Here is a 15,079-nt window from a genome sequence, read left to right on the forward strand (position 1 = left end):
ATCTTACCTACACCTAGCCAGCATGCTGCAAAACCTCACATGTAACAATCAAAGATAAATTGCAGAAATTTATCCAGCAGGAAACAGAACTCTTGAACTAGGCCTCTGTCATTTTCCCCTACCCTGGAAGATATAGCCTCTCTAGACAGGCCTTTAACATGCATCTCCATCACAGGCACAACACCCTGATAGAATACAGCTTCCAAATCAGAAAGGTAAATAATGCAAATAATAAGTTAAAGACAAGCAGACAGAAACAGTCTTTTATCCTTCCCAAATGTCTCTCCTTGATTTTGTGAAACCAGAAATAAAACAGCAGAGAATTTAGAAGGAATGGCAAATGAGGACAAATCATATTACCTAGGTTCACCAATTTTTACTTGGGCTTAGAAGTTTGAAGGCCAAATACTGCTTGTAAGATAAGAATATTAGAAGGGAACAAAAAAATAAAGCAGCAATGCTTGTATATAGAACTTACATGGGCTGTGTGATTACTGCTATGCCACAATAAATTCTTTACAGTGATAAAAATACTCGTAACTCTCCATGCGAAGGTGGATATGCATATAAAATTCCATAACAGAATATTAATGAACTGGTGTATTATTTCAGCAATGGTAATTATTAGCACAGAAAATAATCATTTAAGTAAAAATAAATGTTAAAACACAAACCAAAGCATTCATTTAAGAATAGATGTATTAAAAAAGAATAAAAGCATGCAATACATTTCTCAGATATCTTCCAACAAAGACTGATGAGTGAACAAAATTTGCTGATATAAATCCTACTACACCTGGTAGTTGTACCTTAAACACTTGTCTACTTGATTAGGCTTCAAAATTCCAGTTCTATATTATGATTAAAGGTGGTAAACCTTGATTGAGATGAATGAGAAATTACTCGGAAGTTTGTGAACAAAATGTAAACCTTTTCTGAAATCCAAAGGGGGTGTTAAATTGTGTTAAACATCGACATGATGTGAACTGGGCACTGAGCACTGTGTTATGTCACAAGGACTCTCCTGTCCTACACCCCAGAATAGGGTCCCTTACATTCTTTGATTCTTCCCAGGTAAATCTGAACCTCTTGTATAGGTTTTCGCATTTCTATTCCTTTTTGGCGTGTGATGAAATTGTAACAGATACAGAAGCAATATCTTTTCTCAAAGTACACCCCTAAAAAAATCTGCCAATAATTCTTCCTGATTTGATGAGATTCACTCCTTTTTAACATTCAGAAAATCAAGTCATATGAGTAAACAACACATTTACTTCAGAAATACAAACCATTTTCTTAAAATTCATTTTGACTTGCTTTTTAGGCAGAGCATTATGGTAAGCATTAAATAACTGCAGTTCTGTGCAATAAATTCATCATTCATGATGGAATAGATTTCTCCATATTGTTACATCTTTTCTTCTTACTGTTCATACACATGCTTATATATTTAATACATATTTGTCCTAAGTGTTAATTGATATGGTCAGAACATTGACGTGGTCATTAAAACACTGTTGGAAATGATGGAATACTCCAAAAGGACTTTTGATGTATTTAGGTCTAATTCACTCCAAGAAAATTAAATAAACAGACTATTATCCTTTGTGTTTTTAGTAGAGTTGTTGCTAACAGCACTTAAAAGGTAGCTGTTAATACTGTGAATTGCAATGTAAACAACCTCAGGATGGTATTAGCAAATTAGATTTTTTTTTTTATATTTTTTTTTTTTACAACTTACTAATTATTATTTAGATTCCAGAACTGTACTTCAGTCAAACCAAGATGTCTTCAATAACAAACCAGGTTTATTGTGTTCGATACTCATCAATAATTGATGTGTTTCCAAATACTTGCCAGGCAGTGTGCTTTTACTCAAATCGTGTTAAAAGAGCCAACATTTAAGTTATTAAGTATTTAAGCTATTTAAGTATATGTATTTCTGAATACTATGTAATTTCTCATAGCTATGGGGTTTTTTATGTAAGATTTCTATGGAATAAAAATATCTTTGGACAACAGATGTTTGCATCTACTATCTAAGAAGCCTCAAAATACTTGGACCAAAAATCTGTGCAAACCCCATACATTTAATTACATAAATGTAAAATGTACATAAATGCCTGTTTTCTTCAAGATTACCAAAAATGGCAGCTGTTAAAGGAGTAAGTATTTAACTTTTTCTCAGTGTTACACTCTTCTTCAATCTGTTCTTAGCAGGTTCAGATGTTATAAAACACCTTTGATCCCAACAGATGAAGGGTCGTTACTTATTTTGCAATTTTAAATATTTGTGTTTACTTTTATACTGAGGACACAAGGTGAAAGATTTATTGATTTTCTTTAGTGATCAGGTACATTAATACTCTTTCAAACAGAAAAGAGTTGCAACTAAAAGCAAATAATGGAGATTTTTTTGCATGTGCACATGCATACCTGAGCATTAAGAAGTTCTTCACATTTGTGAGAATGCTTTTCAATTGCTTGTATGTACTGTTTTTCAATAGCTGCTTCTTGCTGTTGAACTGTAGATTGTAGCAGTGCCTGCAAAAAGAAAGCAGAGAATATTCAACAAAGATATACATGGGAAATGTACGGGTAACGGCAGATATACTAATACTTGTGTAAAAGCAGAATGTGGAATGCTGTTATAAATTTGGAACGTGCAACTTTTCAAGTACCTTTCTGTGTAACACTACCTTGTTTTCAGTCAGGCCTAGAATTTTTTTTATCTCAGATTTCTTACACACAGTCTGCTTAAAAGAGGGCAGCACACAGAAGATAGAGAGGGAGAGTATTTCTGTTGAATACACTCAGTTTAGTGGGACCACACAAGAAGAGAAGTAAATGAAAGCTGCTGAAAAAAAAAAAAAAAAAGCCAGACATATTTCCCTGGCTGACAAAACTCCACATCCTCTCGGCACAGTGTAAGATCCCCTGGGCCAAGCATGATCTTCACGACCACAAGTCAAGTAAAAGCAGATGGAAATTCTGAGTAATTTAAAACATAAAAGAACACCCCCCCAGGAAGTTCACACTCCAATGTGAAACAGTGGAAGTCAAAGGGTGGAAAGTCAAAATACAAAGACAGTAACCAAAAGATTATAAAATTAGGAACTCTGTGTGCACACATGTGCATGCACACGTGTGTATTCACATGCACTTGGCTGAACTCTGTAGAATTTCCAGCATCTGAATGCAAACAAAACCCAAAAAGGAATAAAAATAAAATCGTAAGATACATGAAAAAACAAATTCCCATTTCAATATTAGACTCAGGCTTCCTTAAACAATGATGCTATCTTAACACAGGATTTACTTAGCTCATGCTATACAAGTATTTTCCCTAATATTATAAAATATTTGTCACTTTCTAAATATTCATTGGGCTACTTATACAGCATGTAGCAAACTACTTTTAACTCGTAATCAATATAGCGAAGTAGTTGAAATTACTGTGTAAGTTAAAACAGATGTAAGTTTTAAAGAAAACTGACACTTGACCCAGATGCAGACAAACAAAAAATCCCATCTTTCAAACAATCTTTATTTTGGAGACGTATTTACTTCACAGAACATACACAATTTAAATACAATTTTAAATACTTTTTTTAAAAAAACAAGCCTGTATTCATAAACAACCTTCTGCCAATTTTTGAACTACCTTTCCAAATTTTCCACTAATTAGCTTGTTATGCCAAATATAGTGCTCTTTAATTATGCTATAGTATGTCAGTAGTTTTCAGCACAAGTGCAGAAAGATTTAAAAGGTAAAAAACTGTGTTTAACATATAGTTTAATCAAAGTGTAAGAATATGTTTACTGATGTCTGCAGGGGATTTAGCTAACAATAAGTTTACTTCCATAAAAGCCAGTTTCTTTCCAACTAGATTTATTTCTTTTGTTGATATGAATTCAGGCAATCACAAAAGCTTTAATCTCCAATAAGTATAACTTCTGTACATTAAACTTTATATGCTACGTTCTACTGCGTATAAACTGGAATTGCCATAAATCATTGGCAAGTATATACTATGGGTTACTGTTGTTTTTTTTTCCCTAAACTATTGTGACAGTAATTGTTTCCTCTAACTGGCACAAAAGAAAAAAATCAAATTCTGATGTTAGGGAAAGCAGTAACAGAAAGACCATTAAGTTGCAATGCCTCTTCTCAGGTAGCTTCTTCTTCACACCAAGAGTTGAGTCATCTTATGCACTTTGGTTTTTTGTTGTTGAACAAGGGCAGTGATACCTTCCTTATCCACTCTTGCTTCACCTCTGTCTCTCTTTCTGTCTCTCTAACCTTACTCTCACCACATAGGGGTAACATAATTTCTAATTTTGCTAAGTTTTTCCAGTTGTAACCTGCTGTTTTGAGAGTACCATTTTGCTAAGTTCTGCTAGTTGTAATCTGTTGCTTTGAGAGTGATATTGTTTTTCCCTTTTGACAAGCTTTATAATCTTACTCAACTTTAACTAAAGGTGTGCTTTGTGAAAGTCTCCTGGGTAACAGTCTTGCTCTTAGAGTATCGCACAGAGAATTCCCGAGCTTTATCTCACCAAATGGGTTCTTAAAAGAGATTTATTAAGAGAGGAGGACTGGATCTGAATCTCCCTGGGTCAACCCCTACCTCCAGGGAACCTTAGTCATACCCATCTTGTGGGACTTGACATGTACCAACAACCAATTTCAGGACTATGATGGCAAGAGGCATGAGTCTTGATGGGGATCTGTTTCTACAGTCCTGTCACATCTTCTGCCTCACTCTACACTTGATAGAGGCATAAAGGAAGAGGTGGGTTCAGATTTTCAGAATTTGTTTACATTTATCAACTAGTCCTCTCTGCTCCTTGCCTTTAGGTCTTTGCTAGAGCCCAATAGTCAGCTTTTTCAGACAGTTACTGCATGTTCTTTTCCATTTGTAATTTCCCTGGTTTTCAAAACTCTGCCTCCCAATACCTTATCCAAGTTGTAATATCAGGGAACAGTTTAAAGATCAGTATCTTAGATAAATAATAACCTAAAGTGATCTGCTTAAAAATCAAATACAAAGCCATGCATGACTATAGGAATGAATGACAGCTCCCATCATGGTTGCAGAATCACAGTTATGATCTTAAGTACATCATCATTTGAACTGATACCTTTCCAATAATCAAAGGTAGAATTTATAAGGCTAATATATATTATAAATACATACATATATTTGATAAATAATACAAGTATGTTTAGATAAAAATATAATAGTAACATCTTTCCTCTGACTCCTGAAGAGAAAACTAAAGACATCACAACAGCTCCAAGTAATCAAACATATATATGTTGCCTTTTAACATTTCCTTCTTCCCCATATCTCATGTTACTTCTTTACCATTACTAAACTCCACAAAAATAAAAACATTAACTGGGAAAACAAAAAAAATCATGTCTACACTGACATCGTTTTACTAGGTTTGGTTCAGTTATAATTAATTTTCAACTTGGTATAATCTTCTTACATAATGATGGATAACATTTGGTCAGGTTTTAAGCCTCAGACTTTGATCTACAGCTGTTTCGGCTTGCAGATCAGAAAAAGAAAATTATAGTAGAAAATAGCACTGAGAAAATCACTAGGGAAAGAAAAGGGTGCCAAATTAACACATCTAGATTTTATCCCTTTAAAAACAGAATTAATTCTGAAAATTACAATGACTTAAGGTATTCAGTGGGTTTTATTTGATTAAAAAAACCCAAGACAAGAATAAAACACCTCACATTAAAACAATTAATCTAACTCAGTATCCTCTGTTTCAGTAAATGAACTTAAGTTGACAAAAAAATATGAGGCAGATACGGAATAGCAAAACCTTAGGTTCCTTTCCAAAGTCTATCAAGTATCAGATGGATTACAGTCTGATGTGCAGTTGTATTTTCTTCTTTCAAAAACAAATGAAATAAATCATTACATGCTCCTCTCACCTTATAAGGACTAAACCCAGTGGAAATTTAACCAAAAGGGAAAAGGTCTGCATTCTGGCTCAGTCCTGATTTTTCTTTTTTAGAGAATAGGGCAATAACTCTTGAATCAAGAGAGATCTATTGACTGTAGCTCTTATACTAAAATCCATATATCTGGATTCTTGTTAAATAAATAAAACAATAGCATAATTGTAGAAAGTGACAGAACCTTGTAGATCTTTAAGGGAGGTGCAGGGTGGAACATGTTCTGGTGTCTGTAAACTATGTATTTTATTTGTATGGTAGTTTAAATGCAATAATTAATTAAGTGCTATCTTCTACTTGCTATTTTGCCACATGGAAGTAATCTGTATTCCCAATGCACACGTACTCCATCACCAAACTTTCTTACATTCTCTGTTCACTTGTTTCTGGTCATATATACATGAAAAATACAGGAGAGGGTTTTACAGAAAATATTCACAATAGTAATAATTAAATAATAGAATAGTTTTGGGTTAGAAGGGATCCTAAAGGTCATCTAGTTCCAACCACCTTGCCTTCGACAGAGCCACTTCCCACTAGACCAGGTTACTCAAAGTCCCATCCATCCTGGCCTTGAACACTTCCAGGGACAGAGCTTCCACAGCTTCTCCGGGCAACCACTTCCAGTGTCTCACCACCCTCATACTAAAGGATTTCTTCCTAATGTCTAACCAAATCTCTCCTCTTCAAGTTTAAAGCCCTTACCCCTCGTCCTCTCGCTACAAGCCCTTGTAAATAGTCCCTCCACAGCTTTTCTGTAGCCCCTTCAGGTACTGTAAGGCTACTATAAGGTCTCCCTGGAGCCTTCTCTTCTTCAGGTTGAGCAACCTTAACTCTTTCAGCTGTCCATGTCACTGACAAAAAATGTTTAATAGCACCAATCCCAGTACCAACCCTTGAGGAACACCACTCATCACCGATCTCCATTTGCACATCGAGCCGTTGACCACAACTGAGTGAGACCATCCAGCCAACTCCTTCTCCACCAAGTGGTCCATTCATCAAATCCATCTCTGTCCAGTTTAGAGACTAAGATGTCATGTGTGACGGCATCAAACACTTTGCACGAGTCCAGGTATGTGACATCACTTGCACTCCCCTTGTCCACTGACACTGTCACTCCATCAAATTGTTAGGCCTCAGTGAAGCCATGTTGGTTGCCATCAACCACCTCCTCATTTTCCATTTGCCTTAGCACAGCCTTCACGAGGATCTGGTCCATCATCTGGCCAGACACAGAAGACGTGTGACCCCAGGTCTTCCTTTTTTGCCTTGTTGAAAATGGGAGTTATGTTTCCCCTTTTCCAGCCAGCAGGAACTTCACCAGACTGCCATTGCTTTTCAAGTATCATGGAAAGGGGCTTTGCAACTTCATCTGCCAGTTCCCTCAGGAGTCGCAGAGGGATGTCATCAGTTCCCATGGACTTGTGCACTTTCAGGTTCTTTAGACGGTCTCGACCCTGCCCTTCTCCTCCAGTGGGTGGATCATCCCTCCCCCTTCTACAACTTGGATAGGGTGGCAAAAGCCCTTCCTGGTGAAGACTGAGGCAAAAAAGTCATTGAGTACTGCAGCCTTCTCCAGATGTGACCAGGTCTTCTGGTTCCTTCCAAAGAGGGCCCACATTTTCCCTGGTCTTCCTTTTACCACTGATGTACCTGTAGAAGCTGTTCTTGTTACCCTGGATGTCCCCGACCAGTTTTCATTCTTTCTGGGCTTCAGCTTTGCTTACCTGATCCCTGGCGACTTGGACAATTTCTTTATTCCTCCCAGGCTACTTGTCCTTGCTTCCACCCTTTGTCGACTTTATCTTTACATCTATGTGTGTCCAGGAGCTCCTTGCTCATCTGTGCCTGTCTCCTGGCATTCTTGTTTGCCTTCCTTTTTGTTGGGATGCATTTATCCTGGGCTTGGAGAAGAATATTGACTAGCTTTCTTGGGCTCCTTTTCCCTCCAGGACTCTATCCAATTGTATTCTACCAAGCAGATCCCTGAAGTAGTTAAAGTCTGCTCTCCTGAAGTCCAGGGTAATGAGCTTGCTGCCCACTTTCTTGTTGCCCTAAGGATCCCAAATTCCACCATTTCACAGTCACTGCAGCCAAGGCTGCCCTTGAGCTTCACACTGCCCACCACCCTGTCCTTGGTGAGAACAAGGTCCAACATATCCAACATACCACCTCTTCTTGCTGGTTCCTCTACCACTTGGAGATGGAAATTGTTGTCAATGCATTTCAGGAGCTTCCTGAATTGCTGGTGCCTTGCTGTTTTGTCCCTCCAGCAGATACCAGGGTGGCTGAAATCCCCCATGAGGACCAGAGCTTGCAAACATGAAGCTGCCCTTTTCTATGTATAGAGGGCCTTAGTCTTCCTGATCAGGTGGCCTGTAGCATATCCCCACTACGATATCACCTGCCCACATCCTCCCTTTAACTGTGACCCATAAAGATCTCATTTAGCCCCTCATCCATCTCCAGGTGGAGCTCCATGGACTCCAGCTGGTGACCGATGCAGAGGGTGACACCCCCTCCTCTCCCTCCATGCCTGTCCTTCCTAAAGAGCCTCTTCATTCCAGCCTTCCATTCCCACACTCCAGTCACAGGAGTTATCCCACCACATCTCGGTGATGCCGATAACATCGCTGCCCTTCAGGCATGTGCATGTCTGGAACTCCTCGTGTTTGTTTCCCAGTGAGAAAGCTAAGGAATAACACACATGCTCACATTTCTAAAGTAACTATATGCAATGTAGCTGATGAAAATGAACACACCAAATAACAGGATTTGTAGCACCAAATGACAGCAAATGAAGTCTTCTGAAGCTTAAACTATCAGAAACATTTCAAACCATTCAAGAAATCCCTCTTCTTCCCTCCTTGCTCATCTTTCTCCTAACTCAAAAAAGCTACCAGAAAATCAACCCTACTTTTCTTTCTGACAAAACAACGAGAATTAAACCCCTTGAGAACAAGTTCTCTAAAAAGTCTTCATATCCATTTTAGATTTACATATGATGATGCATTATAAAAATCACAGAAACCATGATTTCCTCAAATGATAAATGAAACCTTCACGTATCTAAATGATAGTACAAAACATTTCAAAATTAGTTTACGGAAAGATTAAAAGTGAATCCATCTTAATATTATAAACTGGAATTTTACCAGAACAAAATAAAACGTAACAAAGTAAATTAGTCCAAACACCTGTTTGAGCTCAGATAAATTTAACCTTAGTTATAATTTTCATACATGGGAATAATTTTGGAAGACATTGACTAGATCGAAACATCTTAATAGAGTCTTTATCCATAATCACGTTGGGGTGCCCTTAATGGAATACACACCTTAATTATTCTTATTATATGCTTTAGCAACTGTCAGAAAATTAAGTAGTCCTGGAACATTATTGACAGTACTCCATGTACTGTGGGAACACTAGAGAGCTGTATCACTGCACACAGACTGAAGACTGAAAAACTGTACTGTACCCAATCTGGGGAGAAAAGTTTAAAGATCAGAAAATCCAAATTACTACAATTTTTTTTCCTGTATTTCTACATGCTGTGTTATGTATAGAGTAATAGATGCTTTCTAAAAGTTTGTCCTCATCCTTGCAAAGATAAAAGTGCAATGGTTAAGATTTTGCCAAAAACCATAGCACAGACACTCCAGCCCATTTTTACTACAAACCCATTTGCCCAGCCCCAGTGCATACTCTCTTAATTCTATTGGCAATAGATACCACAGCTGCTTGCCCAGAACAGGATTTATTGCAAGGTCAAAAGCTAGAATTTATGAGAATTCTTCTTGAATTATAAAGCCAAAATACAGACTGTTACCCCCAAATTAATCTTAAAACCCTTAACAGTAACAAATCACCAAATCTCTTTCTCCCAACTCCTGCTTTTTATAGGAAGAAAAAAATAGCAGGAAAAAAAAAAAAAAAACGAGGAAAACCAGAACAGAGTTTATTAACCCCTCCCTTCTCTTCTGAAAAACAGTACAAAAGGAATTCCTATCCCTGCAAAAAATAGACGTCTCAGATGTGTAGCATTGTTTGAAAATGTTAAACCAACTCACATGAAAGAAACACCAGTCAGAAACATCCATCATGATCTACAGGCTGCTATAATGTAACTTAAAAGCACTGCATCAAAATCCTTAGGCAATCCAAAAGAATATCCTAAGAATATCCTTTCTGGCTTCTTTCCCCTGCACAAGCATCATTAACTTCCTTAAGTAACTGAATACAAGCCAGTACATCAAACACCTTCCTCATTTCAAAATGACTGAGTCAAGATCGCAAAAACAAGTTATCTTAAAAAATAATACTACCTACTGAAAAGGAAAGTTATACTCCTTTTAGTTATACTAACATTTGAACTACATTAAATACTAGTGTTAACTTCAGCAGTAGTACATAAGAATTTAAATGCTTCATAGCATCAGACAATTATTAATTTAATTCAGCATTCTGTCTCTGCCACTAATTAATTTCTACTACTTTATTTAAGGGCAATATCCAATAAAGCAATTGTCAAATAATAAAAAAAGAGTAGAGGACACTATCAAAACTCTTTCCTGACCCTTGAAGAAGACATATTAACTCAACAAAACATGCTATTTGACTGGTTGCATTATACCTCAGTTAGTAGCTAGAACATACTATATAAATAAAACTATTTAAAATATATTCAAAAATATATTTTTCAACAGAATCCAACTTATCCACTTCAGCCCAAGATTCCACATGTTTTCATGGTGAGGCTAGTATCAGGTGAGCTGCCCTTTGAGTAAAAGAAGAACCATGTCCATTTAAGTGCTATGGAATACAGGGGAGTTTTGTACAAGTGAATATTAACCAAAACGAAGGCAATTAAACTCCTGCTTAAGTCAGAGTCAACTTGCAACTTACAGTGAAGCAGGTTCTAAATGAAATAAAACAAAATGTTGAGTTGAATGTACTGAATTGTTTCCACTCATAGTCATACCATGCTACTACAGCTTTAAACAGCTCGTGCTGCGAAATTTTACATATCCAGTCAAAAAGTATTTCCTGTGGAAAATTCTTCTCACAAGTTATTTTTTACTAAAGGTCAACACATTCTGATGTGTCTGAGGAAGGTTCATGGTTTCACTAACCACTGTCCTGGTTTACTGTGTGAACTGAATTTTAGTCAGGTGTTTCAAAGATGTAACATAAAAGGCATTTGAACCAAATACAAGAAGAGGGCCACATGGTTTTTGTAAAGTGGTATAACAACTTCAGTTTCACTTCAGCTGCTTTTGGTATAGCAGTAATGATCAACAATTTACAGGTTGATTATTGTCCTCAGTTTATCTATATATCTCAATTTTACTGGTATGTGAGTTTAAACTATTTATTTTCCACAAAACACTGTTCTCCTAGGCAACTGCAAGAAACAAACTGCAAATTCACTCTTAATCAAGCCTTTCAATTATTATACTATTTAACACTATATTTACCGTTCTGTAGTCAGAACCACATATAAAAAGGGAGAGAAACCTTGTCATTTCACAGAATCACAAAACTGTTTGGGTTGGAAGAAACCTTAAAGATCATCTAGTTCGAACCTCCCTGCATGGGCAGGGACACCTCCCATTAGACCAAGTTACTCAAAGTCCCATGCAACCTGGCCTTGAAAACTTCACAGCTTCTCTGGGCAGCCTCTTCCAGTGTCTCACCACCTTCACACTACAGAATTTCTTTCTAATGTCTAACCTAAATCGACCTTCTTCCAGTTTAAAGCCATTACCCCTCCTCCTGTTGTTACATGTCCTTGTAAAAAGTCCCCAGCTACCCATCCTGCTCACAGCGCTCCCTATGGCTGCCTTTTTTTTGGGAGGGGTCACCACTACTCCCGGCATGCTTGTGCCTCCTCAGCTGCCCTCATGAGAGATACTGGCTCCTGGGGTATCTCTGCACTGCCCTGGGATTTCCCAGACTCAGGAATACCCCCTTGTACACCTCAGTGTCCTGCTCCCCTGAAGAACACGCCTGCACTGGAGCCAATTGTCTCAGATTTTTTGCAATTACCTTTACAATATAAATATGCTTTAATAATTAATTTTTTTTTCATAGATTTTCAGAAGAATGAGACTTGATTATTTCTTGCTGTTACCAGAATTCTGTAAAAACATATTATAGGAGCACCAGTGTTGTACGTAAGTACTCCTAGACTGTAAAAATGACAAGCAATCTCTCTTTTTCTAGCCATCAGCTCTTTGTGACTAAAACCAGTATTATATTCAGACCCATTTTAATTCTAGTGCAACTCACAAATGGGAAGGCAGAGAAGCTGGATGCAAAACACAAACAACTTTCAAAATTATCCTTTTATTCACGTGTCGAGTCTTTCTGAGCCAGTATATCATCTTGGAAACTTAAAAAGCTAAACTGGTGTTTTAAAGAGAGGAGAACTAGCCACATTTCCAGAATTTGCCCTCCTTACCAAGGATGAACTATCTCTAAAATGAGATATCCTGGTTCTAGATTAACTTTTGTAATAAAATCTTACACATTTTCCTTTAATTAGAGGACAACCTTTTCTAAGTTGCCTCTCAGTCTATTACCGACACAAATATTTTTGAAGACAATCTGATGGCCCTCAGACATCCCATACTTTGCAAATCTGTCCATTCTTAAGTTCTGGAAAACTGAAAATATCCAACCACCTAACACTGAAAACTAGTAGATAAAACTCTTATAGCAGGAAGGGCTAAAAAGGACTTGGTATCTTGAGGTTAATTTCCATAAAAGCAAGCACACATGTGATTCACACAAGCTATCATTTAGAAAGTTAGTAAGTGCATAAAATAATCTAAATAAATAAATGTCGTCTAATAAATACACCTGCCTGTAACCTCATATTCTTTGAAGCTTACGTTAGAGGAAATTTTATACAGTAAGAAATAGAAACAAAACAGATTAAAAATCTTAACTTGTCTATTGACAGAACTATGACAATTTGAGAACAAAAGCTGGATTAAACAAGCAGAGGAAAAATCCTTCTGTTGCTTGCAGTAAATGCCTTAAAATGTGACATGATCCCACAAGCACCATTTCCAAGATCTACATTTACTTTTCTTTACCGTAGTTAATTACCATGGATAGAAGTTTTAAAAAAATTACAACATGGAAGTCAGAAAGTAAACAATATCAGGTAAACACAAGAAGGGAAAGCTTGGCCTACACAGAATGCTAAGTTGTTTTTAAATTTGTTTTCCCATGTTTTTTAATACAAATTTTGTGACTATGTTGTAGATGGTTTATTTGTTGAAAGGAAGATAAGAATGTGAGATGCTTAACAATGGCCAAGGTTTTTGAGGGTTTGCACTACAAAGTGTGGTGTCTGTTAATGGCCTTCCCACATCATTTGCCAAGCTAGTACTCCAAAGGCAACTGCAGTAATTCTAAGGGTTTTGGTCCTTAAGACAGGAGCTAGAAACATGAGAGAAGAATTACAGATGCAGCCTTATTTAATCTTTAATTCTCTCTCAGTGGTGTGTCAATAAAAACCTGCTGAATTGCTCTGTGACTCTGCTTTCCAGTAAGTGCAGTTTGCTGAGACTGAGGAGGTCTAAAATGTGGACACGTTCTAAATAATCAAACTCTAAGTTTACCACAACAGACTGAGCATTTTTGTTTCGTTCTGGTTTTAAGTTTCATAACTGAAAATTACTAACCTAGTTTATCTGAAGCTTCCCAAAGTGCTGAGTGAGAAAACATGTCATGCAAAATTTCGGGTCAAACAGTCTAAGTTGAAAGCAACAGAAAAGACAGTCTTAAAGTGAAAGAGGCTGAGTAACCAGAACAAGCAGTACTGAAGAAAACTGCCTGTATCACATGCTTCTTATATACTATTACAATATTATTATTTGGAAATTGTGTTAACTTGGCAACTCATTTACCTTAAATTCTTCAACAATAATACTCAAGGCTTCATGTCCAGCTTTTCTCATGTCTTCTAATTCCTGCTTATGCTTCTCCTGTACAAAAACATGGGAAGATTATACACAACACATGCACCTGACATAACAGTTTTAATTAGAAGTGGAGTGCTTTTCTTAGATCTTTTAGCTGAATTGCTTTCTAAATAACTTCAGTTTCAGTGAGCCATTATTAGCATAAAGAGTTCAAACAGGGTTCTTTGTTAACATCCAAAGAAATGCAGGGCATGCGTTTGTGAATACTGGGAAGTTTAACACCTCTCAACAGAGTACTATGTAAGACATATGATAAGGGGATTTGTGACATCTGATGGGGAAGAGGAGTAAAGACCTTGAACTTACTTTACTTCATTATATGTACTTACCCTTAAGTCGATGTATTTTTCTACTAACTTTATGAGAGGCAGTCTGTCTTAAATTGTTGGAGAAAAGCTCATTCCACCCACAGACTCTGCACAGATTCCCTACTAACTTTCTGCTCTGCCTGGACATGTCATACATACTGTAACAGCAGTAAGTGAACTTTAATGTAAGAAGAGAAGGTACTCGCTGTCTCACTTTCTTCTCATCTAATTAAAGCAACAGCAGTTCTTCTCATTATCAAAAGTGGATGCTTAGAAAAAATATTTTTTGTCAGTGCTCCTAATATATATCAAAAACAGCATCAAGAAAATACTTGATACTGCAAATTAGGACCACCAAACACAGCCACCTGAAAAGGAAGCAAATGGCTACATATCAAAGTGTCTTGATAAAAATCAGCAGTAAATGCTACAATAATTTCACAATCCCAGTTCTATAGCAGGCATAACTAACACAAAAAAACTCTGAAGTTTTAAAAATAGATTACAGAATTTATTTACATCACATCCATCGAAATAATGATATTTTGTCCACAGATGTTTTTTCCCCTGCATGGGGACAAGGTCTGGGATGAGTCCACAGCAGGAAGAGGGAAGACTGATTTTTCTCTTAGGAACAGAGCACAAGAAAAATAATTAATTCTTCCTCTTTTAAAAAACTATGTTATCAATAATCACCATTTATAAGGTTAAAAAAGATCAGAGAATACACAGATAAAGCAAAAGCCAATACTTCAAAGAAGCCCTATGACATCACATTTATG

General features: G+C 36.8%; 1 protein-coding gene across 8 annotated transcripts in view; it reads right to left on the bottom strand.

Annotated features, from left to right (window-relative positions):
• CCDC91 (coiled-coil domain containing 91) overlaps positions 1-15,079 on the bottom strand; it is a 132,187-nt gene that overhangs the window by 62,946 nt on the left and 54,162 nt on the right. For all 8 annotated transcript variants that reach the window (XM_051628772.1, XM_051628744.1, XM_051628782.1 and 5 more), the window contains 2 exons: positions 13,915-13,992; positions 2,437-2,544 (listed from right to left, as the gene is read on the bottom strand). In XM_051628772.1, coding sequence (XP_051484732.1) covers positions 2,437-2,544; positions 13,915-13,992 — 186 coding nt within the window. The remainder of the gene's footprint in view (positions 1-2,436; positions 2,545-13,914; positions 13,993-15,079) is intronic.

Source organism: Apus apus, chromosome 1 (assembly GCF_020740795.1).
Source record: "Apus apus isolate bApuApu2 chromosome 1, bApuApu2.pri.cur, whole genome shotgun sequence".
NCBI classification, from domain to species: domain Eukaryota; kingdom Metazoa; phylum Chordata; class Aves; order Apodiformes; family Apodidae; genus Apus; species Apus apus.